We start from the raw sequence: 25179 nt of genomic DNA on the forward strand, positions 1-25179 counted from the left end.
GAGAGGTGGACACAGACAAGGAGAAAGAGGTGGTGGTGCTCCTCGACAGAGAGGTGGACACAGACAAGGAGAAAGAGGTGGTGGTGCTCTTCGACAGAGAGGTGGACACAGACAAGGAGAAAGAGGTGGTGGTGCTCTTCGACAGAGAGGTGGACACAGACAAAGAGAAAGAGGTGGTGGTGCTCCCCGACAGAGAGGTGGACACAGACAAGGAGAAAGAGGTGGTGGTGCTCCTCGACAGAGAGGTGGACACAGACAAGGAGAAAGAGGTGGTGGTGCTCCTCGACAGAGAGGTGGACACAGACAAGGAGAAAGAGGTGGTGGTGCTCCTCGACAGAGAGGTGGACACAGACAAGGAGAAAGAGGTGGTGGTGCTCCTCGACAGAGAGGTGGACACAGACAAGGAGAAAGAGGTGGTGGTGCTCCTCGACAGAGAGGTGGACACAGACCTGGAGAAAGAGGTGGTGGTGCTGCTCCTCGACAGAGAGGTGGACACAGACAAGGAGAAAGAGGTGGTGGTGCTGCTCCTCGACAGAGAGGTGGACACAGACAAGGAGAAAGAGGTGGTGGTGCTCCTCGACAGAGAGGTGGACACAGACAAAGAGAAAGAGGTGGTGGTGCTCCCCGACAGAGAGGTGGACACAGACAAGGAGAAAGAGGTGGTGGTGCTCCTCGACAGAGAGGTGGACACAGACAAAGAGAAAGAGGTGGTGGTGCTCCTCGACAGAGAGGTGGACACAGACAAGGAGAAAGAGGTGGTGGTGCTGCTCCTCGACAGAGAGGTGGACACAGACAAAGAGAAAGAGGTGGTGGTGCTCCTCGACAGAGAGGTGGACACAGACAAGGAGAAAGAGATGGTGGTGCTGCTCCTTGACAGAGAGGTGGACACAGACAAGGAGAAAGAGGTGGTGGTGCTCCTCGACAGAGAGGTGGACACAGACAAGGAGAAAGAGGTGGTGGTGCTCCCCGACAGAGAGGTGGACACAGACAAGGAGAAAGAGGTGGTGGTGCTCTTCGACAGAGAGGTGGACACAGACAAGGAAAAAGAGGTGGTGGTGCTCCCCGACAGAGAGGTGGACACAGACAAGGAGAAAGAGGTGGTGGTGCTCCCCGACAGAGAGGTGGACACAGACAAGGAGAAAGAGGTGGTGGTGCTCCTCGACAGAGAGGTGGTCTTCAGAGAAATGTAGGCAGAAGACAACGCACCATCATCTCTAATGAAGTCCGGGCCATCATTGTTGACCATGTGGTTAACAGAGGCCTTACCATGGCTGAGGCTGCCAGGTTGGTACAGCCTAATTTACAAAGGTCAACTGTCAGCTCTATCATCAGAACTTTTCGCCAAGAAAACCGGTATGTCTGCTATAGCAACTTCACTTCTAAAATATAGTACTCTATTGTATAGATGAACAACATGTAATTGTCAGTTTACAGTAATGTAATTTGTAATACTTCAATATTGACAGTATATGATTGTCCTCAGAATTAACAGGAGACAACCTGGTGGTGGTCGCCCACGTGTTTTGACTGACCAGCAGGTGTTGGCTGTGGTGGAAATGGTCAGGGAATGACATACGGCTGTCTGAAATCAAACAGGCTATTGAGAACAACAATGACACCTTTGCCAATGTGCCATCAATTAGCCTTCCAACGATTGCCCGGCTTTTGAAGAAGCACCAGGTTTCCATGAAACAAATTTACTTGGTTCCTTTTGAGAGGAACAATGTCCGGGTGAAACAACTGCGTTCAGAATATATTCAGGTACAACACTAAACTGGCATGCAATTACTGTAACAGTACTGACAACTATTAGTTGTAAAAAAAACTAACTAAATTATCATTTTAGAGGGTGATGGAGCTGGACGCTGCTGTGAATCATCACAAGTATATTTTTGTTGATGAGGCCGGTTTCAATCTGGCAAAAACTAGACACAGAGGACGTAACCTTATTGGACAAAGGGCTACCATCCAAGTCCCTGGACAACGTGGAGGAAACATCTCAATGGGTGCAGCTATATCTGAAGATGGTGTGGTAGGCTGTAGACCAGTTCTAGGGTCATACAACACTGAACACTTGATAGTTTTTTTTAAATGAACTGGAGCAGGCCTGTCAGGGAGAAGACATTGTCTGTGTTGCTGTGTGGGACAATGTCAGCTTCCACCATGCACAGCTGGTTCAGGAATGGTTTCAAACACATCCTCGCTTCATGACACTCTATCTTCCACCATATTCCCCTTTCCTCAACCCAATTGAGGAATTCTTCTCTACATGGAGGTGGAAGGTGTATGATCGCCATCCCCATGAGCATGTCTCCCTTCTTCAAGCCATTTGTGAAGCTTGTGGTGATATAACTGCTGAGCAATGTCAAGCCTGAATTCGTCATGCCAGGAGATTTTTCCCACGGTGCCTGAACAACGAAGACATCCACTGTGATGTTGATGAAAATTTATGGCCCAATGTTAATGACCGGCTTGATTAATTGTGTAAAAGTGATGAAAATAAAATACAAAATATATTGTGCTTATGTAAATGACTTGTTGTTTTTTCTCCCTTTTTCGTGTGTGTGTGTGTGTGTGTGTGTGTGTGTGTGTGTGTGTGTGTGTGTGTGTGTGTGTGTGTGTGTGTGTGTGTGTGTCTGTATGTGTGTGTATATGTGTGTGTGTGTGTGTGTGTGTGTGTATATATATATATATATATATATATATATACACACACACACATGCTGCTTTCATAGATGCAGTGTACACTTTCACACTGTTCTGCTGAAATATTTAAAAAGAGAATGTCTCTTTAAGATATTTACATGGCTTTAAGCATTGAAGCTGCCATAGGGACCAATGCAACAGTATCTTTGTCTCTGTCTCTCTAGTCTGGAGATTTATTTGCTATTGTCTTCCCAGGGATAGTTGTCCCATCAAATTCACCCCAAAATCAGACTGATAAAATGGTCAGACTCTAGTGTGTTAACATTCATGCTTAGACACAAGATTAGATACGTTTAGAGAAAGAGAATGAATAAGATTTGTTCGGGTGGATTTCTAGGACAACAACCTCTCGTCTCTAAAAACAACAGGACAGCATGTTTGCTTTGGACAGACAAGACCAAAGTGAAGATGTTTGTCCATAATTCACAGCAGCTGTTAGTACGGCAATGGAAACATGATTTCTGCAGCTTGCAGTCACTGGGTCAACCAATGACAGGGTCATTTACAGTTTTTTACAGACGCTAGGACACATTTCTCAATACTTAGGTCACGTTTGCAAACCTCCTCACACAGTGAGCACAACAGAAGTCTATGTGGGCTAAACTGAGGACCAGTTATCATTGTTTTGGCACAAAATGCATTCAATGACTACATCTCTCAAATTTCATGAATTATCTTCTCACTCAGACACAACAACTGCCAAAAATCTTTGTACGGACAGGACATTTTGCATGTGCTTACATACTGTTTTCAAAACTGTTAAACTTATGGCCAAAACAATAACACAATGCAAAACTGAATAAGACAGCAAAATGCAACAACAATATTTTATTGAAACATATTTTAAATCTAAAAATGCAGTTTAACCAGCCACAGCTGATTCTCATTGTAGATGAACATCTACACAGGTGTTACTCCTTCAATTCCATTACAAAAGGAGACGACTGCTGAATAGGTTTGTTTTGTGATGTGAACATGGACCCAGCCAGAAATGGAGAAGTGGCTGAAAGAGGAAGAAGAGCGGCTGGGAGGGGGCGAGGAATACGTATGCGTGGTGGAAGAAGAATAAGAGGAAGATCAAGAGCTGTAGTCTCAGATGAGATCAGAGCTACTGTAACTGATCATGTAGTAAATCATGGTCACTCAATGAGAGAGGCTGGTCAGAGAGTGCAGCCAAATCTGCAACGCTCTACAGTGGCATCTATTGTTAGAGTTTTCCGGCAAACCAACAGGTAACTTGAATTCTGCAGGGGCATTTGCACATTTCAGAAGTAAATAAGCTTTTGTGTAATTGTTGTTGCATTCCTGCTTAGGACTCAACGGTTACCTCACACAGGAGGGAGAGGACGGATGTTCACTGATGTGCAGGAAACTGCCATTGTTGATATGGTCATCAGAAACAATGGGATAAAACTCAATGAAATTAGACACAGAGTCTTGGCAGACAACGTTACCTTCGCAAATATTCACAGTGTGAGCATAACAACAATTTCTAGAGTCCTGAAAAACATCAGGTCAGGATGAAGCAGTTGCACACTGTGCCTTTTGAGAGGAACTCTGAACATGTCAAGCAACTCAGGAACCAGTATGTCCAGGTAAGATCAGAATACAGATCTGTTTTTGAACAAAACCAAACACACAAAGACAATTATACAAATTTACTACTGTAACAGCTTATGTTGCCCTGTGGATTTATGTTAGAGAGTCATGGAGATTGAAGGCAGGCAAACACACCACATTTTCTTCTTTGTGGATGAGGCAGGTTTCAACTTGGCCAAAGCACAGCGACGAGGGAGGAATGTGATTGGGAAGAGAGCCACAGTGAATGTCCCGGGCCAGAGGGGTGCCAACATCACAATGTGCGCAGCAACATCCACTGATGGACTGCTGCTACACAGACCACTGATTGGGCCATACAACACTGAACGGCTCCTTGCGTTCCTGCATGATCTCTATGGAAGGGTTGTGCTAGGTGAGGAAAGGGATGCGGAGAGAAGGAATCGGCCAACATTTATAACTGTATGGGACAATGTGGCATTTCATCACTCCCGTGCAGTCACCGAGTGGTTTGCAGCCCATCCCAGAATGGAGTCTCTTTTCCTCCCACCTTACTCTCCATTCCTCAACCCCATAGAGGAATTCTTTTCCTCATGGCGGTGAAAGGTTTACGACCATCATCCACATGATCAAATGTCCCTCCTGGATGCAACGAATGCTGGATGCCTGGAGATATCAGCAGAAGATTGCCAGGGATGGATCAGGCATGCCAGGAGATTCTTTCCTAGGTGTGTTGCCCTAGATGACATTAGATGTGATGTGGATGAGAACCTGTGGCCAAATGGAGGAGACCGAGTAGATTAGCATTACTATTGTATGTGTATCAGTGGATGGTGTGTATACAAATTCTTGTATTTTGGGATTACTTAGTGCAAAAAACTAAAAATACATAAACAAATATTAACGAATTCTGCATGATGTCTGATTCATTCCAGTAACATATATTGAAATTATAAACAGAGATGTGTCCTTGTTTTACACAAGGAAACACTGTGTAATGCTACATGTTGTTAGTGTTTTTTAGGTCATTGTTTTGTGGGTGACAAAGTGTGTTTGTCGGCTGTCAACCTTTGCTAGTGTTCTGGAAGAATGAGTTTATTTGAGACCTGAATGAAGTGTTTTGGTAGTTGTAGTGCATTTTGAATGTGAAATGAACTGCTTTGCCAAGCTGACGGTCAGTTAGGAGGATTGTGTGAAGAGTTTTGCAAAAGTGACCTAAGTATTGAGACATGTGTCCTAGCGGCTGTAAAAAAACTGTAAGACTATACTAGTGACACGCAGTCTCAGGCTGAAGCTGTGACAGGCTACTGTAGGATTTTTACATAAAAACTTCCTACTGCTGTCTTCATGGCTCACAGCTCCTACAGTTGTCCTCTATTCCTTTGTCTTGGTCTTTCTTGCTCTTGTGTTTCACTTTGTCCACAGCAGTTTCACTCTGTGCTGCATTCTTGCCCCAAACTTAGCTCGTCGCATCATTTTTCCTCCTGAATTGCTGCAGTACTCTGTGCTAGGTGTTCGGTTCATTGGTGCTTCTAAAGTGCCCATGAGTGTGAATGGTCGTCTGTCTCTGTGCATTGGTCCAGACTGGGTATATCCAGGGTGTGTATTGGATAACCAGAAGTGGGTGGATGGAAATTCACATTGTGTGTAAATGTTGATGTTTTAGTGTGTGCTTTCAGAAGGAACACAAGAAAATCAGTTAGAAAACTAACAGTTTGTTGGATGCTGGACGTCGGGCCCCCAAAGGTGAAAGAAAAGATGTAAAAGGAGCAGCAGGACGGTTCCACAGAAACATTTCATCACTCCAGGGTCAAACTCCAAGGTGCGCTTAAAAAGCAAAGACTAGTAGCCAAATGAAAGAAAGATCAAATGAGCTGTTTAGTTGGACGTGATTGGACAGCAGACAGGAAGTGTTTGAGGGCCACTCATGGTGACAAAGCATCTGCCCGCCTCCTGATTTCTTTTGTTTTACATGCTTGTCACACGTAACACAATTAAATATGATATTTCACCAGATATATGATCTGCACAACATTACTTTGGCCTGTTTGGACTGTAATTCATTATTGTCAAGATGTCTTTGAAATACCTTCATCTGATCAGCTGCAGTGGGACTCCTGATTTCTCCTGTTTTGGCTTCCTGTTAAATCCAGGATTCAAAATCCTGCTCCTCACATACAAGGTCTTAAATAATCAGGCCCCATCTTATCTTAATGACCTTGTAGTACCATATCACCCTATTAGAGCACTTCGCTCTCGCTCTGCAGGCCTACTTGTTGTTCCTAGAGTATTTAAAAGTAGAATGGGAGGCAGAGCCTTCAGTTTTCAGGCCCCTCTTCTGTGGAACCAGCTTCCAGTTTGGATTCAGGAGGGCTACATTGAAATATTCCTTAGCTATGTTAAAATAGGTCATTAGGGCTTTCCATGAGTGTTTCTTCTTCGCTCACCGTTTTCACGTGTTTATACACCACTCTGCATTTCATCATGCTGTTGAGATTATATAAATATAAATAAAACTGAACTGAATTCAGCTGAATTCGTTAAAACATGAAACAAATGGTAAAAGGCCCAAAGCGCTTTACACTACATCCACACACACATTCACACACTGGTGATGGCAGCTACATTGTAGCCACAGCTGCCCACTGACAGAGGCGAGGCTGCCGGACACTGGCGCCACCGGGCCCTCTGACCACCACCAGTAGGCAACGGGTGAAGTGTCTTGCCCAAGGACACAACGACCGAGACTGTCAGAGCCGGGGCTCGAACCGGCAACCTTCCGATTACAAGATGAACTCCCAAAACTTGAGCCACGATCGTCAACAAACACCTAAACTGAGGCAAGTGAGGCCTGGTGTTTGTTCCTTTCATGAGAAATTATGGTAGGTCAGCATTTAAAACCAGTGTGCTGTATTTACTCTACTTATAGCCTGATAGAGCGAAGGACACTGTCTCCGCTGAACTATGGACACGTACACACATACACTTACACTGATAGGCACTCACTCATCCCCCCTCCCTTTCCAACGCCTTCGATGCTTGTTTCCGGCGAGGGAACACAGCGGGTCTGTGTGCCGCGCTGGAATGGTAGCGCTGTGCAGGGTGGCTGCTAAATGGTAAATAAATGGCCTGTATTTATATAGCGCTTTACTAGTCCCTAAGGACCCCAAAGCGCTTTACATATCCAGTCATCCACCCATTCACGCATACATTCACACACTGGTGATGGCAGCTACATTGTAGCCACAGCCACCCTGGGGCGCACTGACAGAGGCGAGGCTGCCGGACACTGGCGCCACCGGGCCCTCTGACCACCACCACTGGCTGCTGTGTTTCTTCGGATTACTCCTCACCCCCCACCCACCCCTGTGGCTTGTCATGTCTTCACAATGTTGTGCTGTGGACATTTATGTGCTTTTTTGTGCAAAGGAGTTTTTTTGTTTCCTGTTCTCATGCTGTCCTACCATGGAAGCACAGCATGAGTAGGGGTCTCTTTTTTCCTCTTGTACTTTCCCCACTGTAGTGTACATTTCAATGTTTTTCTCTGATTCTACCAATCTCCGACCTGTATCCCCATGTAATGTTTGTGCTATATGTGTAAGGTCGGGGGGGGGGTCCCATTTCACTGCAGGGCAACCTGCATGTGACGAATAAAGCTTTGATTGATTGATTGATTATATTTGTCTGACATTAAGATATGTTTGGTGATGGGAAACATTTAAGTGGAACAGATAACTGTTTATTCTGGAGAGAAGAGGAATGTGTGGGTGAGAGGGAGTGAAGGTGGTTTAAATACCTCAGGTCAACCATCCACAGCAACAGACAGAGAGTGAACAGCAAACAGAGTGCAGGCAGGTGGAGTGGGTGGAGGGTGTATTTGTAGTGAGCCCTACTATGATGGATGGTTTAGCAGAGGTGGCAAAAGTCCACCATTCTGTACTTAAGACAGACTAATTTGCTTGATGAGGGAGTTTGGTCCACACTCCACACCAGTTGGTGGCGCTATTGCACCATTTCGCTGTTTGCAACCTCCAAGAAGAAGAAGAAGTGACGCAGTGATATCACGGACCAGGAAGAGCAGGCTATTTACTACAGGACGAGAAGCTTTACCAGCCTATGTGTTCGTTGAGACAGCTTCATAAGTAAGTATGGGCTGGTTTCTTTTCCACGGTAAGCCTCAGTGACGCCATGTTGTTTTTTGTCTTGTTTATGATAATCACACCGTGTTACCGGAAACAACCGCCAGCTGACAGATTAGTGTCCCGAAGCTAGGAGCCGAGCCCGCCCAGCAGCCTGTAACACCCGGGAGATAAACAGAACAAGCCCGATGAACTCGGTGGTTTGGTGATTTAGGAACACACCAAATTAATAAGAGCTTAAGTTCCCAAATATGGCTGCGTACCGGCTGGCACACGCCCGGATAAACTAGCTAACTCATTAGCAAGCTAACAGCTGTGGTTCCGACTAAGTGGCGTTATTTTCAGTTCCGGTCTGCCGTCACTGTACCCGGACTTTGAGACATGCAACTGTACAAACCCCAGAACCTCACCGAGGAGCTGTCATACAGTGAGACCGACTCGGTTTGATCCCTCTCTGTTTCTCTGCAGCCAAAGCGTAAGGTCCAAGGCTCCATCACAAACATGTCCTACGGTAAAGCAGAGAGCCGCTCGGTCCCACGGGACTTCGGCACCTTGATACAGACATGCAGCTCCAACATCCAGAAGATCACACAGAACAGTAAGTGCTTCACTTCCTTTGAAAAGGCAGTGTGACGTGGCTGTGACAGAGAAAGGGGCCCATATAAGAACATGGGTGTTTCTGAGGTGGGGGGTGTTTAACTAGTAGTAAAAAAGCATAGAGACTTCCAGCTGTGTGTCCGTGTACACATGTGTGTCACCCCTGCTCCAGGCTTTTTAAATGCCAACTTGTTTTTAGACTAAAAATCTTCTTGTTCTTACAGCTCACGTTTGTTACAGTTGTTTGTTGTTTTATTGGTTTACTATGGTGGCTTTCACTTCAGCTTTTTCCACAATACTGTGCAGCAGAAGTTTCTATTAGTGCATGTAACACTGTTAGGACATCCAAACTATAACATGACACAATATTTATGTTGTGAGAAGGAATGACACAAAAGCTGGATTTGTGTTGAGCTTGTTTACCTCCTGCGACCTCACACACTTTATTCTCTCATCCAGCTTCATTCCTTGGGCACAAGTGTTCGAGGCTTGGCTTTTTTTCTTTATTACCACTGTGTAAACATATTATAACTTAATTGAAACAGTGGCACCTTCCTCGACACTTCCTGTTGCCTTTGACAAGGTGTGGACTGAGTCATGTGAAAGCTGCAGCAGGATTTTCATTGAAAATCCCAGGAATACATGTTCATGCCCACAATGTCCTACTGCATGTTGATTGTAATATTTTGGGAAAGATTTACAAAAGTATTGCATTGATTAAATTGACCGGACCTCCCCACAAAGTCTGCACACGAGCAAAAAACGAACAATTTCACAAATTAAGGCGTGTCCTTTATTTGCTGTGAGAGGCTTTAAGCAGTGTCACCCAAATACATCCGAAAAACTGTACAAGCGATTGAACACAACAGCCAGATCATCACTGGGTACTTTTCTCTTCCTTATATTATTGCTTATGTTTGTGTTCTGAAATCCCTCAGCTTCTGTTTCAGGTCACACTGATGATGATGATGTCTGACACAAATGTGAACATTAAGCAGCAGCATCAAACTGTGATGACTACAGATGACATCATCTCTGTATAACTACCAGGAACAAAGCGCAGCTTCTTTCTTGTGTCATTTGTATGTTTTTCTTCCAAAACTGAGCGCTATCATTGTGTTCCCATGACAGCGGCTCAGATAAAGACCATGGTGAACCAGCTGGGGACCAGACAGGACACCAGTGAACTGCAGGATCGGCTGTATGTACCGATATCATCTCCTCTGCTAAACAAACACACTTTCAGTCACCTTCATTTTCTCAGAGCCAGCGCTGCCACGCTGTAGCGACTCTGTTAAACTGTCCCATATGAAATGTTTGTGTAATTATTAGAAGGTCTTATGGTCAAGATGACCTGCTGTTTGAACTATTGGTGTTCACAGGCAGCAGACGCAACACTACACCAACCAACTGGCAAAAGAAACCAACAAACACCTGAAAGAGCTGGGATCAATCCCTCTGCCCTCATCGCCTTCAGAGCAAGTAAGTACTCGTTTACATGTCCTAATGAAACTAGCACTGTACTGATACTTCTATAGCTTACAGTCACAGCACTACAATATGCCTCATTCACCATCCAAAGTTCACACTCATTCATAGGCTCCCACTGCTGCTCCTCCTGAGCTACAGCCACCTAACAGTGGAGGATGTCAAACTGTGAGATAAATATGCACACTAAGTTTGAAAGTGTGACTTTGGAGCCTGTTCGTACAGCAAAGGCTGAGTGATGCTGACAGATACACTTGGTTTAATTGGAACTTCAGTCAGCATACAGGGAAAAACTCCAGTATTGTTGCTCAGGACACACGCACACTACGGCTGCCACGATTAGTCGACTAGTCACGATTACGTCGACTATCAAAATCGTCGACGACTGATTTAATAGTCGACGCATCGTTTGAAGCTTTGTAAGATCCTGAAAGACGCAGGAATAAGTAGCAGGATTTAAGAGTGTAATAACGGACTGAAACAGAAGATGGCAGCACTGCATGTACAAGGATGCCGGCTGCCGTTAAACCCCGAAGAAGAAGCTGTGTCCCAGAATTCATAGCGCAGCCCAGCCCCGTCACTACCTGATCCGTACCGGAAACCCGATCCGTACCCCGCATGCGCAAATCTTACGTCACTTCCTCTCTTTGCCAACATTCAATATATTTGAATGGTACGGTTAGCGCCCAGTTAGCTCCTAGCATTTCTCAACAGCTCTGCCTCCTTTTCGACTGCCCGGGACATTTAAACAATGGACAAATTCACGCTTTTCTCCTCAACAGAGAGCGTCCCCCGATTGAACAACAGCGCCGTAAAATAAGAAGAATGGCGCCTGACTACAGAGTTAATAATATTGACTTAGCAATGTGTCACGTGAAGATTCATCAGCCGGATTAAGTGTTTACTGACAATTGACAGTGATAGCGCACATCATCATCACTATTCCAACAATCCTCTCCTCACAGACGAGCATAAACACACTCGACTTTCGCTAAATCAGATTTAACACACGTTTGTAATGACGCCAATTCAGTTTACAATAGGGTTCATTCGCTCGGTCAGCAGGTGGCAGTATCCTCGTACACTGGGGAGTAAACTGCCATTAAACGAACAGAAGAAGAAGAAAACGTCTGCACATGCGCGGTACGGATCGGGGAGTCCTGATCCGTAACTTTCTTTTTATTTCTCGTTTTTGTCTACATTGTACTGAAATGCTTCATTATTGCAAACATTTTAAGATATACTTGTTATTCTTAACATCTTAACAGATACTCTGACCCATAACTATCGTAAAACGCTACGACCGGCAGTAGACACCTTTTGCGCATGCGGGGTACGGATCGGGTAGTGACAAGCTCAGTTTCCAACAATGGCGGCAGCTAGTTTTAATGTTACTCTTATTTTTCTTTCTGGGTCACAAAATAAACGTTTAACATATTTTCAGGCGAGAATGTAGCTGTGTAAACCTCAAATATCTGCTCAGTTTATCAAGACACCGCATATTTTCAAAAGCGCTCCGACGTTTTCGGAGACGTCTGTTACCCACTAGCTCGATAGCTAGCCGGGGGCTAGGCTCACTAGAGCCGTGAGAACACCGGACTCCCAGCAAATCGCGTCTTTCGCTACTCAGGTTAAACATGATATATGAGTCACTTAGATAACTTAAAATGTTATTGTTTGGCTTTTTTCAGTGTTTTATTTGTTCCTGAGTAAATCGGTTTGGCTGAGATTAAAGTTTTTACACAGCTGAATAAACATCAAGCAGACAGCTGATTATCAGAAGTGTGAGATGCTCAGAGTTTACTCCGGTGTCCTGTTATATTTTAGATAGCAAGGAGTTTATTAAACTTCACCGAAACAATCTGCAAACTTCATTAAACTTTAATAAACTATCATCTTGTCTTTATTTTTAGTTTGCACCTGAAACACTTAAAGCTGTAAGCTAATGATAGTTATATAAGAGCAGATGCTGCTGGTGCAATAAGCTTACCTGTACGTCCAATGGATGATGATCTGATTAGTCGACTATCAAAATAACCGTTTGTGGCAGCCCGCACGCACGCACGTACGCACGCACGCGCGCACACACACACGCACACACACACACACACACACACACACACACAGTGTGTACAGTATGTCATCATTCGTTGACATTTCATGTGTGGTGATGTAAAAATGACTTTGAAACAGCTGCAGAGTTTTGAAATCTCAGTTCCAGTAATTTGATCATGTTGATGTTGTGCACACAACAAACTTGTTGGCTTAACAAATGGCACAAGTACAGCTGACATAGTTTTGCTTTCAAAATCAGGATATTTTACTGCTTATATTTCCAGTCTTCTACCGTCTGCTGCGCTGCACGTGGTGCTTCAGATATCTGCTTTATCATCTGTTTATTCTGCTAGTAGTTTGTTTGAATTGTGAAATTAATTTCCTGATACATTTTAGCTTTAAATGAAAGTCAGTAAAGTCACCTCAGAGTCCTCAGAGAGAGTTTACAGTCACGGCAAAACTGAAATATTTCCTGAAGCCAGGAATGTTTGTCGTTATCATGATGATGTCTTTCTAACTGGGTTCTTGCCCTCTGTGTGCCTCGGCTCCGCTGTGTCCAGAGACAACAAAAAATCCAGAGGGACCGGCTGATGAATGATTTCTCAGCCGCTCTCAATAACTTCCAAGCAGTCCAGAGGCGCGCGGCCGAGAAGGAGAAGGAGTCGGTGGCCCGAGCGAGAGCTGGGTCTCGCCTGTCGGTAAGTGTGACACAGCCGTCATTTTAAGTTTCAGTTATCATCAGAATAAATACCCGCTACCTCGATTTACAAACATGTGACCTGATGGTTCTGGAGAAGTGTTGCAGTGCATCCACTTTATGAATCATATGAATGCTGTAAGACTCTAGACTGTCTGAGAACAAGTGAATCCAGCCAATATCACAAACGTGGCCTTACAGACAGCTCTGCAAATATGGGAACACGGTACACGCAGTGGGAATAATGGGTCAGTTGCAACTGTGGCTGATAGTTTTCCATGCATTCATGTTTAGCCTCAGTTTGTAGCTGTAGCTCCACTGCTTTGCTGAACTTTGTTATTCATCACGCCACAAAGGATATTAGAGCTGCCTTACCACAAGCAGGTGACTGACAGGATACCCAGACAGAGCAGCATGCTGGGATGTTGCAACATTTGGATGGCATGGTCTGAACTTTGGTTCAGGCTCCTCCAAGAGCCACGTCGTCAGGCCAGGACTCTGCAGTCTATGCACACCTACAGGCCAGTGGACTCTTTCAATGATGAGGATGTAACATCCTGGACAGGGAGGAACGCTGGTTTGAGGGCGGAGTCAAGGAGGCCATTTACGTGTAAAGGGAAAGACCATCTCTGAATGGAGGAGGGGCCTAAGGGTGCATCTGTCACCATCTTACAATGCTGTGATTGCAGCCATTCCCCAACTCTCTGTGAATGGGACTCATGGCCACTGATCAGAGGTTGTTGATCAATGAGAGTTTGCATAATTAAGATTAAGGAACTGACCTCCCAGCCCATTGTTCCTTCAGTGGGCTGGTTTCAGTCATTGTGCAGATGTCCTGTTTATAAGATTGAAACCTGCAGTCAGCTGAGACTGAAGACGTCACCTGATGATGATGATGTTGAAACGTTTCTTCCACTGAAAACTTCCAGAATCAAACTTTTGGGTTTGGCTGCAGAGTGTAAATGACTAATAAAAAAACTTGATATAAGGAAAATGAGAGAGATCAATATAATCAATTATGATTGAAGGAGTCAGGAACCACCGACCTTCCAAAAACGACCAGAAAATGAGTTGAAATGACTTGAAAAACAGCACAAAACGTATCCTCTACATCAGATGTTTCTCTGCTAGCCTGAAGTTTGTCTCTGCATTCAGACTTTTGGTCGTTTATCTTCAAACAAAAGAGGGAAAAACAACCCTGGCATTGACGGTGCTGAATTTTTCCTTCTCTTTTAGGCTGACGACGGCTCTCGGGATGAAAAGCTTGTGTCCTTTGATAAGTAAGTGACCTGTTTGTTTATGGTTGACATCTGTTGCAAGTGTGTCATGAAGACCTGCAGTGTCACTTAAAAAGAAAGACCATTTGGAGTCTGCCTGAAGATGGAGGAGAAAGAATAAATCTGTCCAATTCTAATCTTTACACACATTGTTCAGCTGGTCACGTGATCACTGAAATGTTGTTATGTTATGTGAAGCCAAGATGAGTGGGGTCAGATGACCACGCAGACGGAGGAAGCGGTCATCACGGAGGAGGACCTGGAGCTCATCAAGGAGAGAGAAACCAACATCAGACAGCTGGAGGTGATGCTCGGCTCGCTCTATAATCCACATCCAGCACGCTGCCGTCAGCGCTCAGCTAATCTCTGTGTCTTTACAGTCTGATATCATGGATGTAAACCAGATCTTCAAGGACCTGGCTGTGATGATTCATGACCAGGGAGAGATGATTGGTAAGTAGTAACAGGAACGTTGTCGTTCCCATCACTGTGAAGTGACCATTAATTAGTTGCTATATCAATAATCTGTCCTCCTTAAAAACCGACACTCGCTCCCTTTTCAGCTCCGCCCAGAATGCTCAGCCTGCAGCTCCGTCCTCTCTGACCAACATACACAAAACATTCACAGCACATGGTGTCACAGCCTCATTCCAACATCAGTTTCCACCTCACATCTTTACACACAATAACCCATAAAGTAAATTCCACTTGAAAATGTTCCACTTGCATTACAAACAAAAACCCAAAGTAGCGTGCACACAGGTGTCCACGGCCTCTGTTCAGGACTATGTTGAAGCACCTCACTGGGACCCTTCCCCAGATCTGCGCCTCCATAGAAACCTGAGGTCTGCAGACCTTCCCCGGGCGTTTTGGCTTGGTCTGCGCTCTGACGTGCGCTGTCAGCAATAGGACAGTAGACACACAGTAGACATGACACTCCAAGTCATGTCCAACCAACCGAGTCAACCACCAGTGGACTCGAGTCAAATCAGCAGAAGCAGGATCCACCTGAGCTCAAATCTCAATGTTAGATTTTTGTTTCCCTTCCCAGTTTGAAGAAACCAGTTAACCAAACTAAAAATCGTGTCTTTGCAGGCAGCACATGTCCAGGGCAGCTCCCAGCTGACCGTGGTGTATTTTTGTTTTTGTCTCCCTGCAGATAGCATCGAGGCCAACGTGGAGAATGCTGAAGTTCACGTAGAACGAGGAACAGAGCAGCTGCAGAGAGCTGCTTACTATCAGGTGGGTGTGTCGGTCACCACTCTGTGGCGTCATTCAGCGCAGACCCTCACCATAACCCTGCTGTCCCGTCTTTATCGCAGCAAAAGTCCCGGAAGAAGATCTGCATCCTGGTTATGGGCTGCGTCATCGTGCTCGTCATACTCGCCGTCATCATCTGGCAGGCGTCCAAATGAGCCGATGTCAAGCAGCCAATGTAATCGTTTCAGTCCCCTCCCACCTGCTTGGAATCAAAAGAAGAGTAAGAAAAGGCTCATCCCTGCACCAAGAACAGTGCAGCACGTCTACAAAGGGCTTGTCGATGTGGGAATTGTAGTTATCTGAAGTAAGCAAGCCTTTGTGTTCCTTTAAAACTGTAAGAGGTGATTTAGGGGACGAGGACTGGGTTGGTGCAGGGGAGCGATTCCAGACTTGAGATTCCTAAATTAGCGTCACTGATACATTTCTTCTTATTAACTGCACTAACACTAGCTCTCACTGTTTTGCAAATGTCAAAAATATTGTTGGAAATTATTTTAAAGACATGCACACAAGCTCGTCTGGGTAACTGAAGATATTTAGGGTTTTTGTTGTTGTCCATAAACATGTTGTGGCCCTTTCTGATGTCTAGTGTGTGGAGAACTGTATCCTGCTGTGGTTCCTTGTCTTCACAGGCACAACGTACTGGTAATGCCAGCGATGGTTAAATCGTACATGTTGTAAAAGCAAAGTTGAAAATATTAGAAGTCGAATTCAACTCTGCATTAGTTCAAACATCAAGAATGGTAAATAATCGCTCCTTCAGATCAAGTGTTTTAAGTTGATTTCTATGAACCCTGACAGTATGATAATAAATGTCTTAAACATTTGCTGTTCTGTGGTATGTTTCCCTCTGTGATTGTACACATCAGCTTTACTTGATTTACAGCTGTTGGAAAAGGAAAGTTGCTCTTTAGTTAGTGAAGGAAATCATTCCGACTTTGAGTCTGGTTACTCTGTCAGCATCATCACTGAAAACTGATAAATGGGTCTGGAAATGCAAGAGGTGATCATTTGAATCCTTTCGTTTCCTCAAGTTCTCCAAATCATCTGCACGCTGCTCTCAGAGTGAATCGAAGACTGCTGGGTCCCCGGTAGCTAAATTTGACTGCACAATCTGGCCGGAGCTTTTCTGAGTTTGCATGTTCTCCCAGTGTTTGAGTGGGTTTTTTCCAGGTACTCCAGCTTCCTCCCACAGTCCAAAAACATGCAGTTAATGGGGTTAAGTTAATTGGTCATTGTAAATTGCCCATTGGTGTGAATATGGGTGTTGTTTGCCTGTGTGGTAGCCTGGCATCAGACTGGTGACCTGTCCAGAGTGTACCCCACCTCTTGCCCAATGACAGCTGGGATACGCTTCAGCTTGAAGGCCTGTGGTACATAGCTGATTATTAGAGACTGAAGCATTAATTAATGGCAGGACTTCTTTGAGCAGTTTTGTAGGAATGGGGTCTGAAAGACACGTTGATGGTTTGGAGGAAGTAATTATTGAAGTTAACTCAGATCAACTGGAGAAAAAGAGTCTAAATGAACATCGATGGTGCTGAAAGTAGCTTGAGTTTGAGAATTATACCACGGAGTTAAATACTTCTGATCTGAGGCCTTAGTTTTCACAGGAGCTACAGTCATACGTAGTGAGGAGGCAAAATTATTAACAAGATAATCGACCTCGTAGTGTTCAGGTAGCTGCTCTATGTTGGTACAGGGCATTGAAGATGATAACAATCTTCAATGTTAAAATCAGCCACAGTAATGATTTTATCTGAGCTGAGCACTCGATCAGATAAAAAGTCTGAGAGACAGAAGCTTTGTGTAAGGCCCAGGTGGGCGATAGATGATCACAAATTAGGCTGCGTTCAAACTGCAGGGGAAAGCGCATCAAATCCGACTTCTCTGACCCTCTGCGACCATCTATCCCATCATGGTGTGACGGTGTGAACGGCACAAATCCGATATCTTCAAATCCGATCTGGGTCACTTTGGTATGTGGTGCTGAATCCGATACATATCTGATGTTTTAGAAAGCGACTGCTGTTTGATGGTCAGGTCGCATTAAATCCGTCTTTTACGTCACCGACACAAGACAGACGCCGACTATCAGCGCCCGACATGGTGAACGCTTCTATCCAGTGAAACTGCTGGGAAGACAGCGTTGGAGAAACGTGAACATTTTCTTTGTCCTGTATAATCTGCAGATTCTGACAGAAATCTGCAGCTAGAAGCAGCGCTCCTCTGAAACAGCAGTAAGGATCATTATTAGGACAAATGTAAATAACAAAACTTTATAACTTAAAGCAAAACTGGGAAACGTGAAGTCTGAAGTCTTTACATTAAGGCCATCAGTCACACATCCTGTTGCTCTGGGTCTAAACAGAGCGTCGTGTGTGACGTCTTCTTTTGTGCACGCGGCCGCTCTGAGCGTTCACACTAGAGCGCGTTTGATCAAAAGATCAGAATTGAGCATCAAGGCCTGCAGAGTGAACGTAGCCTCAGACTGTTTCTTGAGTTTTACAGTTAGGAATATGTCTCTGTCTACAATGTGCCGTCTCTCAAGACAGTCAAAACCCTTTAACTGGAACTTGATCAGTCAGGCTAGAATCAAAAGTACTGATGTCATCAGGACATCTTCACACTGAGCCAACACCTCTCTGTTACAGAGCTGAGGACGCCTTTGTGCCCAATATCTAGAATAAATATCTACATTTAACCTACAATGACAAAACCAACTCAAAGTGCTCTGACTAAATCGAGTTTGTGCGATTGTCTCTACATTGTGACTGATGAGACTACAAACCATTATACACATTTAACAATTAAATGATCTGACAAACACATTTGTTTCATTTTCTGCTCATTTTATTTCCAAATTAAGAAGCAAATTCTGTGAGTAATTATGAAGATAATCACTCTGTCACTCTGTTTCTGAACAGCCTCCTCAAAGATCTACAAAAAGAAGCGAGGGCCCTAACGACACAGTTTCTCGGCCTGTCTTTCTGGGAACCTGTGGATCCATTTTGTGCGTTGTCCTCACTGGCAGATTGTTGCGTTTTGTTCTCACTGGCTGGAGAAACGCTTTTGTTACTTTCTAAACGTCTCAGCGCGTGACCGGAGCCGCTCGATGCTTTTAGCTCTGCTTTTAATAGCTCCACAACGGCTGCTACAAAAGTCGCGTCACCCTTTTCCATCACAAACTGAAGCACGTATTTGGATCCAAATATGCGACACAGGTCTTTGTACATTATGATGTACAAGTTTTTTACAGTTTTTAGAGGAGTCAAGTCTCCCCCAATCTTCTCTCTTATATCAGTCACTATCTGCTGAAAATTCAGCTTTACAGCAGTTGTTTGTGTTTTCTCAGAAACGTGAGCGACTAAATTTGCAAGACACAAAGTGAGAAAGGTATCGGTCTCTGCGGGCGCAGGAAGCGCCCCAGACGAGCACTGCGGGGCGTCGCTACATTTTTCTTCACTCTCTGAACTCTCACGGTCAAGATTTTGGACATCAGTGATTTGAAATGCATCACTGTTGCCCTCGCTACCCACATCTCCCTCACCTACACAAGCTGGAGTCTGTGTGCTTTTAAAAGTCTCTGCAGACTCTGGTTTAAAGTCGTCATCTTCCTCAGAGTTTGGCGAGTCAACAATGCTGTAGCTGCGACTCTCACCATCTACAAAAGGGGGAGCTAAGGTCTTTGTAAAGTCCTTTAAAATGTTCGCTACACTGTGAACCATCCCAACAAAGTTTGTTGGGGATGTGGATCTATCTGATTGCAAGGACGTGGACCCTGTGATACGACTCAGGGCTGAGTTTACGTTCTTTGCAATCGACACTGAAAATAAAGTCAGTAGTTTGTCTGAGTCACAAGACCGCCGTTGCCCAAAACCCAAGACCCAACCGAAGCAGTAATGAAAGATGTTTCTGAGGCTGGCCTGAATATCATCCTCTGTCACCCTGCAGTCACTGCACCCATCAAGCAGAGGTTCAACCTTCATCCTGAAAAGGGAGAGAAGAGAAACGTAGTCATCTTCCCACACTATCACTGCTTTGTCCAAATCTACAGGCGTCATTAAAAGAAACCACATGGACGACTTCACACGTGATGTAAACGAAGCAATGCTGTGTCCTCTGAAAAACCCCTCCGTCACCAGGATTACCCGATGAACCATCTCATGTAAAACGTCTAAGAAGAAGAAAGACTGAATGAAACTGTTTGATAAAGCAAGCTTTAGATTTACCGGTCAGCGGAGCTTTCTTTGTCTCCACGATCATGGTTATGTGGGCAGCATGAAACCTGTCGGCGTATGACTTTATACACTACGGTGCTAATGTGCCCTATGAGTGCTCGGCACATCTCGGTCAGCAGATCGACGACATCCGAGGAGACGTCATCGGTGGCTAATGCCGTCCACTGTCTGAAAGAAAAACATTGAGAATGGTTGAGCGAAACAAACCTGTAACCAGTGAATATGTCTGTGTATGCTGGTAACTGTCTCGCTGACTTTGAGCTTGTGACTTACCTGAGCGATAAATCGTCTAAATAGTTTCTGAGGCATCGTTCAATGTCTCCAAATCTGAACAGAGGCACGCTGAGATGACTGCACCTCGGTTCAGCACGTTCATCTAATGGGATCTAGAAAGAACAGACAGATGTCAGGGAGCAGGCGTTACACATCCAAAATAACAAGAATTAGACCAGCAGCCAATGTAAGGTTTTTGTCACAGCTGCACAAACAGTATTGGTGCTCATTTTGGATGCTTCTGTAACAGTTAGTCCACCAGTACCACTAAGCTTCTCACATATAATCATTGCAATTATTGCATTTTCAAAATGTCTAAAATATTGATGAGAGGTGGTCTGATCAATTTTTCAGAGTCCTACCACGTTCATGTTTCCACAATCTCGTCCGTGAATTCACGTTTTGGCGACAGCTTTGCACAAATGATCACTTTTTCCAATCTTTCACTCTCCGTCCTCACACTAGATCTGGATAGTTGTGTACTTTTGACCATCAGGGGACCTGACGTGACGTCGGTTCGAACGTTCAGCGCCTTTGGCCGTGGCGCATGCGCATGCTTCGCGTTGACTTCACGTGCGGCTTTTCTGTGTAGTTTTCATGGCATAGCTACTGAGACACGCCCACCTGGCAGTACTGCGGTCTTTTGCGCTCCAGGCATCGTTTGAACGTCTTCGAGTGGAAGTTTAGCTGAAATGAAGGACAGTGTCTTTGCTATAAGAAGCGTTTGTTTAGAGAAGGGCGCAGAGTATGGCACCAACATGTGAACGCAGCTCTCCCAGCCCTGCTTTACAGCTCAGGCCACTAATTAGACAGTTAATGATGATTATGAGTCACCTCGTGAGCTAATGCTATTGGAGGATTTTAAGCATCCTTACCCGAGAGATGAATAATGTTCGTAAATGAACACAAGGTGACGTTAATGTCGAGTTGCGCCGTGCGAGGCTTGAGTCTGGTCGTGAGACCCCCTCACGTCCACATGATGGTGAATACTGTTATTAAAGGATCACCTTGTTGCTGACTGCCTGGCACTGAAGCGTAAACAGCAAGCCTCATTACAACTGAAAGGGCCGGGATTGATTACGGCTGTAGAGCAGCGGTCCCCAACCTTCGCTGCTCCACTGGCCGGTTTAACGTCAGACAGTATTTTCACGGTGTGGCGGATAAATGCAACAAAATAAAATGATACGACAAAAACGGTGGTATTTTGTGAATATAACAATAAACGCGAATTAACTGTGTAATGGTGTAACTTTATTAGCCAGTCAAGACTGAGAGTAACATCCTCCATAATGCGCTCTGGTCGCTATGGTAACGTGTAAACCTTTCTTTCAAAATAAGACACACAACTACAACACGGCAAAGACCCAGGGAAACCGAGTTAATTATTAGCCTCAACTCTCACGGCCCGGTACCGGTCTGTGTGTCGTTTGGTACCGGGCCGTGGCCCGGGGGTTAGGGACCGCTGCTGTAGAGAATAGATGAGTCCCTCCGTCTGATGGAAAACTATGACTGTCTGTGTCCTCCACATATAAAATCGATCATTATAAATATTTTTTATGAAGTCTTAGTAACAGAATTTCCTTTTAAGTGTTCAACTTTTTACAATAATGTCCATGAATCCTTTCTATATTTGTTCGTTCAGTCGTTCTTCTTGTCGTCCACTAGGAGGCAGTACAAATAAAGCACTGGAGCTCTGCCATCTGTCTGCTCTCCCTCACCCCAGCTCAGGGGTCTCAAACGAGCTGTGAACCACTGCTGGCTCTGTCATCTCATGTGAGGCCACACGTGGCAGCACTTCTGCTGTCATTGTGTTCGTATTTAACAAAACCAAAGTGCAGACATAAGTGTGCACATTAGTTTGTGAGTCTGTCAGTGAACTAACACTGACAATCCCTCTCATGTTTGTGTCTCTGCTCATGTTTATAGGCTCAAATTGTGGTCATAAATAGTTTGTACTTGTAAATCAGGATTTGTGTGTGTAAAAAAGATTTGTGTGTGGACTTAGCCAAACAATACATGTGAAACTCTGCACTCAAGTTTCAAGTTACAAGTACGAATTTTGACCCCATTTTTCTTCCTTTCAGCTGATTGGTCAATAATAATAATAATAATAATAATGGATAGGATTTATATAGCGCTTTTCAAGGCACCCAAAGCGCTTTACAATGCCACTATTCATTCGCTCTCACATTCACACACTGGTGGAGGCAGCTACGGTTGTAGCCACAGCTGCCCTGGGAAATTTGGTTGTAACAGCAGCCAAAAAGACAAATATACAAACAAACAGTACACAGGACACGGAACAGAAACATACACAATTTTTCTTACATATTTACATTAAGGACAATGGTTACTATAAACAGAGAGTACTGTACAGTTATTAAATTAAATAAAAATAATTACAGGTAAGAGGCAAACCAGGTTGTAGTGCGAATTGGTTAATTAACTAACTTATTGCAGTTACAGCATTGATGTAAACATCTGTGTTTGTTGGGAGCAGTTCAGATTGTGCAGTCTGACAGCTGCAGGGAGGAAGGACCTGCAGAAACGCTCCTTCATGCATCGAGGATGCAGCAGTCTGTCACTGAAGCAGCTCTGCAGCAACATACATGCATGGGCTGGGAGACTCTGTCCATCACAGATGTTATTTTGGCCAGAGTCCTTCTGTCTCCCACCACCTGCACTGGGTCCAGGGTGCATCCCAGAACAGAGCTGGCCTTCCTGATGAGTTTATCCAACCTCTTCCTCTCAGCTGCTGATAAACTGCTGCTCCAACATACCACACTGTAAAAAATGCCACCACAGAGTCATAGAAGGTCTTTAAAAGCGCTCCCTGGACTCCAAATGACCTCAGCCGCCTCAGCAGGTAGAGTCTGCTCTGACCCTTCCTGTAAAGAGCATCAGTGTTGTGGCTGCAGTCCAGTTTATTATTCAGGTGAACACCCAGGTACCTATAAGAGTCCACTATCTCAATGTCCACTCCCTGGATGTTCACCGGTGTCAGTGTGGTGGGTCTGCGTCTCCGGAAGTCCACCACCAACTCCTTCGTTTTCCCGGCGTTGATCAGCAGGTGGTTTTGGTTGGTTGGTTAATTGCCCACAGATGCTATCTTGCGTATCCCCCTGTATAACTTGTTTTAAATGATTTTATAACAATTCTTTTTCAACTTAATTTTATTCTTAATTACATATATATATATATCCCAACAACAGTTGCCCCTTTCTCTTGTAAGATGAAGACTCTACAATAATAATGATTGCATGCTATGTTGTTTTTTTCCTTCCAGACAGTGGCACGGGGCTGCTCGCAGCCTTGTGTCTGCCCTTCAGACACCACTACCTGTCTGCTGGTAATAACAAAGCAAAGGGCGGCTCTTTGAGGACATAAAAATAACATATGTAGAGTATACTTGCGATGTACTTCCTCAGGAAGCTGCGTCAGGCCCAATTAACCCCAGAGACTGCTAATAAACTTCTACTGCTCCACCATCGAGAGCCTTCTGACCTACTGTTGCACACCCTGGTTCAGCTGCTGCACTGTGGAAGACAAGAGGAAACTGCAGCAGGTGGTGAAGGCGTGAGAGCGGGCAATTGGCACCTCACTAACACCCCTCAGAGACATTTATACTGGCAGACTTCAGTGGAAAGCCAGCATTATCATCATGGACCCCTCAATCCCTGGACACTCACTTTTATCCCCCCCTTCCCTCTGGTAAACGCTACAGGTCCATCAGGTCAAAGACAAACAGACTCAGTAGAAGCTTCCACCCACAGGCTGTCAGACATGCCCTACCTCCACCCTGAATGAAGGTTAACTGTGCTGTTAACACTCATGGACACTTACACTGTACTTATTTATAAACAGTATTCATTATAGTTTAATACAACCAACATTCTTACCTCTATTTATATAGTTGTACAGTAGCAACAGGCATTCCTACCCCTTACTCAATGTGTAATACCACTGACGTCGCACCTTATACTGCACTGATCCTCCTCCTTAGACTGTACCTGCAGACACTTTGTTTCTGTATATAACGTTATAATCTCATTCTCCTATCCAGAGAATGTTGAGTGTAAAAACCTACAGCTGCAAATGGAGAGATGCCAAACTGTGTTTCATTATTCTGGTAACAGTGACAATAAAGATCTATCTGATCTTATCTTATCTATCTTTTTTTTTCTTTGCTACATAATTCCATATGTTGCTTTATATATTTACAGTTTTTTACAGACGTTAGGACACATTTCTCAATACTTAGGTCACTTTTGCAAAACGAAGTCTATGTGGGCTAAACTGAGGACCAGTTATCATTGTTTTGGCACAAAATGCATTCAATGACTACATCTCTCAAATTTCATGAATTATTTTCTCACTCAGACACAACAACTGCCAAAAATCTTTGTACGTACAGGACATTTTGCATGTGCTTACATACTGTTTTCAAAACTGTTAAACTTATGGCCAAAACAATAACACAATGCAAAACTTGAAAAGACAGCAAAATGCAACAGCAATATTTTATTGAAACATATTTTAAATCTAAAAATGCAGTTTAACCAGCCACAGCTGATTCTCATTGTAGATGAACATCTACACAGGTGTTACTCCTTCAATTTCATTACAAAAGGAGACGACTGCTGAATAGGTTTGTTTTGTGATGTAAACATGGACCCAGCCAGAAATGGAGAAGACCGAGTAGATTAGCATTACTATTGTATGTGTATCAGTGGATGGTGTGTATACAAATTGTTTTACACAAGAAAACACTGTGTAATGCTACATGTTGTTAGTGTTTTTTAGGTCATTGTTTTGTGGGTGACAAAGTGTGTTTGTCGGCTGTCAACCTTTGCTAGTGTTCTGGAAGAATGAGTTTATTTGAGACCTGA

The 25179-nt window shown here is 44.3% G+C and overlaps 2 protein-coding genes across 3 annotated transcripts; one reads left to right on the forward strand and one right to left on the reverse strand.

The window, feature by feature from the left end:
* Positions 1–8264: 8264 nt before the first annotated feature.
* On the forward strand, positions 8265–16603 carry stx12 (syntaxin 12). 2 transcript variants are annotated; one of them, XM_085395713.1, is made up of 10 exons: positions 8265–8405; positions 8871–9000; positions 10131–10200; positions 10382–10481; positions 13103–13240; positions 14476–14519; positions 14715–14820; positions 14897–14969; positions 15676–15758; positions 15839–16603. In XM_085395713.1, the coding sequence occupies exons 2-10, from the start codon at positions 8904–8906 to the stop codon at positions 15929–15931; spliced, it is 804 nt and encodes a 267-aa protein (XP_085251839.1). In that variant the 5' UTR covers positions 8265–8405; positions 8871–8903; the 3' UTR covers positions 15932–16603. The 2 variants fall into 2 exon arrangements, with proteins under 2 accessions (XP_085251839.1, XP_085251840.1); XM_085395714.1 differs by having other exon boundaries at positions 8314–8433.
* Positions 16604–18676: 2073 nt separating this feature from the next.
* Positions 18677–20785, reverse strand: LOC146644467 (uncharacterized). Its single transcript, XM_085395715.1, has 5 exons — positions 20653–20785; positions 20291–20403; positions 20009–20185; positions 18843–19766; positions 18677–18734 (listed from the first exon to the last, which is right to left on the reverse strand). Exons 1-5 carry the CDS (start codon positions 20659–20661, stop codon positions 18677–18679), a joined length of 1281 nt encoding a protein of 426 aa, XP_085251841.1. The 5' UTR covers positions 20662–20785.
* Between the last annotated feature and the right edge of the window lie 4394 nt (positions 20786–25179).

This window comes from Rhamphochromis longiceps, linkage group LG22, assembly GCF_057381845.1.
Source record: "Rhamphochromis longiceps isolate RC_006_pf linkage group LG22, R_longiceps_female_GT1.1, whole genome shotgun sequence".
NCBI lineage: Eukaryota > Metazoa > Chordata > Actinopteri > Cichliformes > Cichlidae > Rhamphochromis > Rhamphochromis longiceps.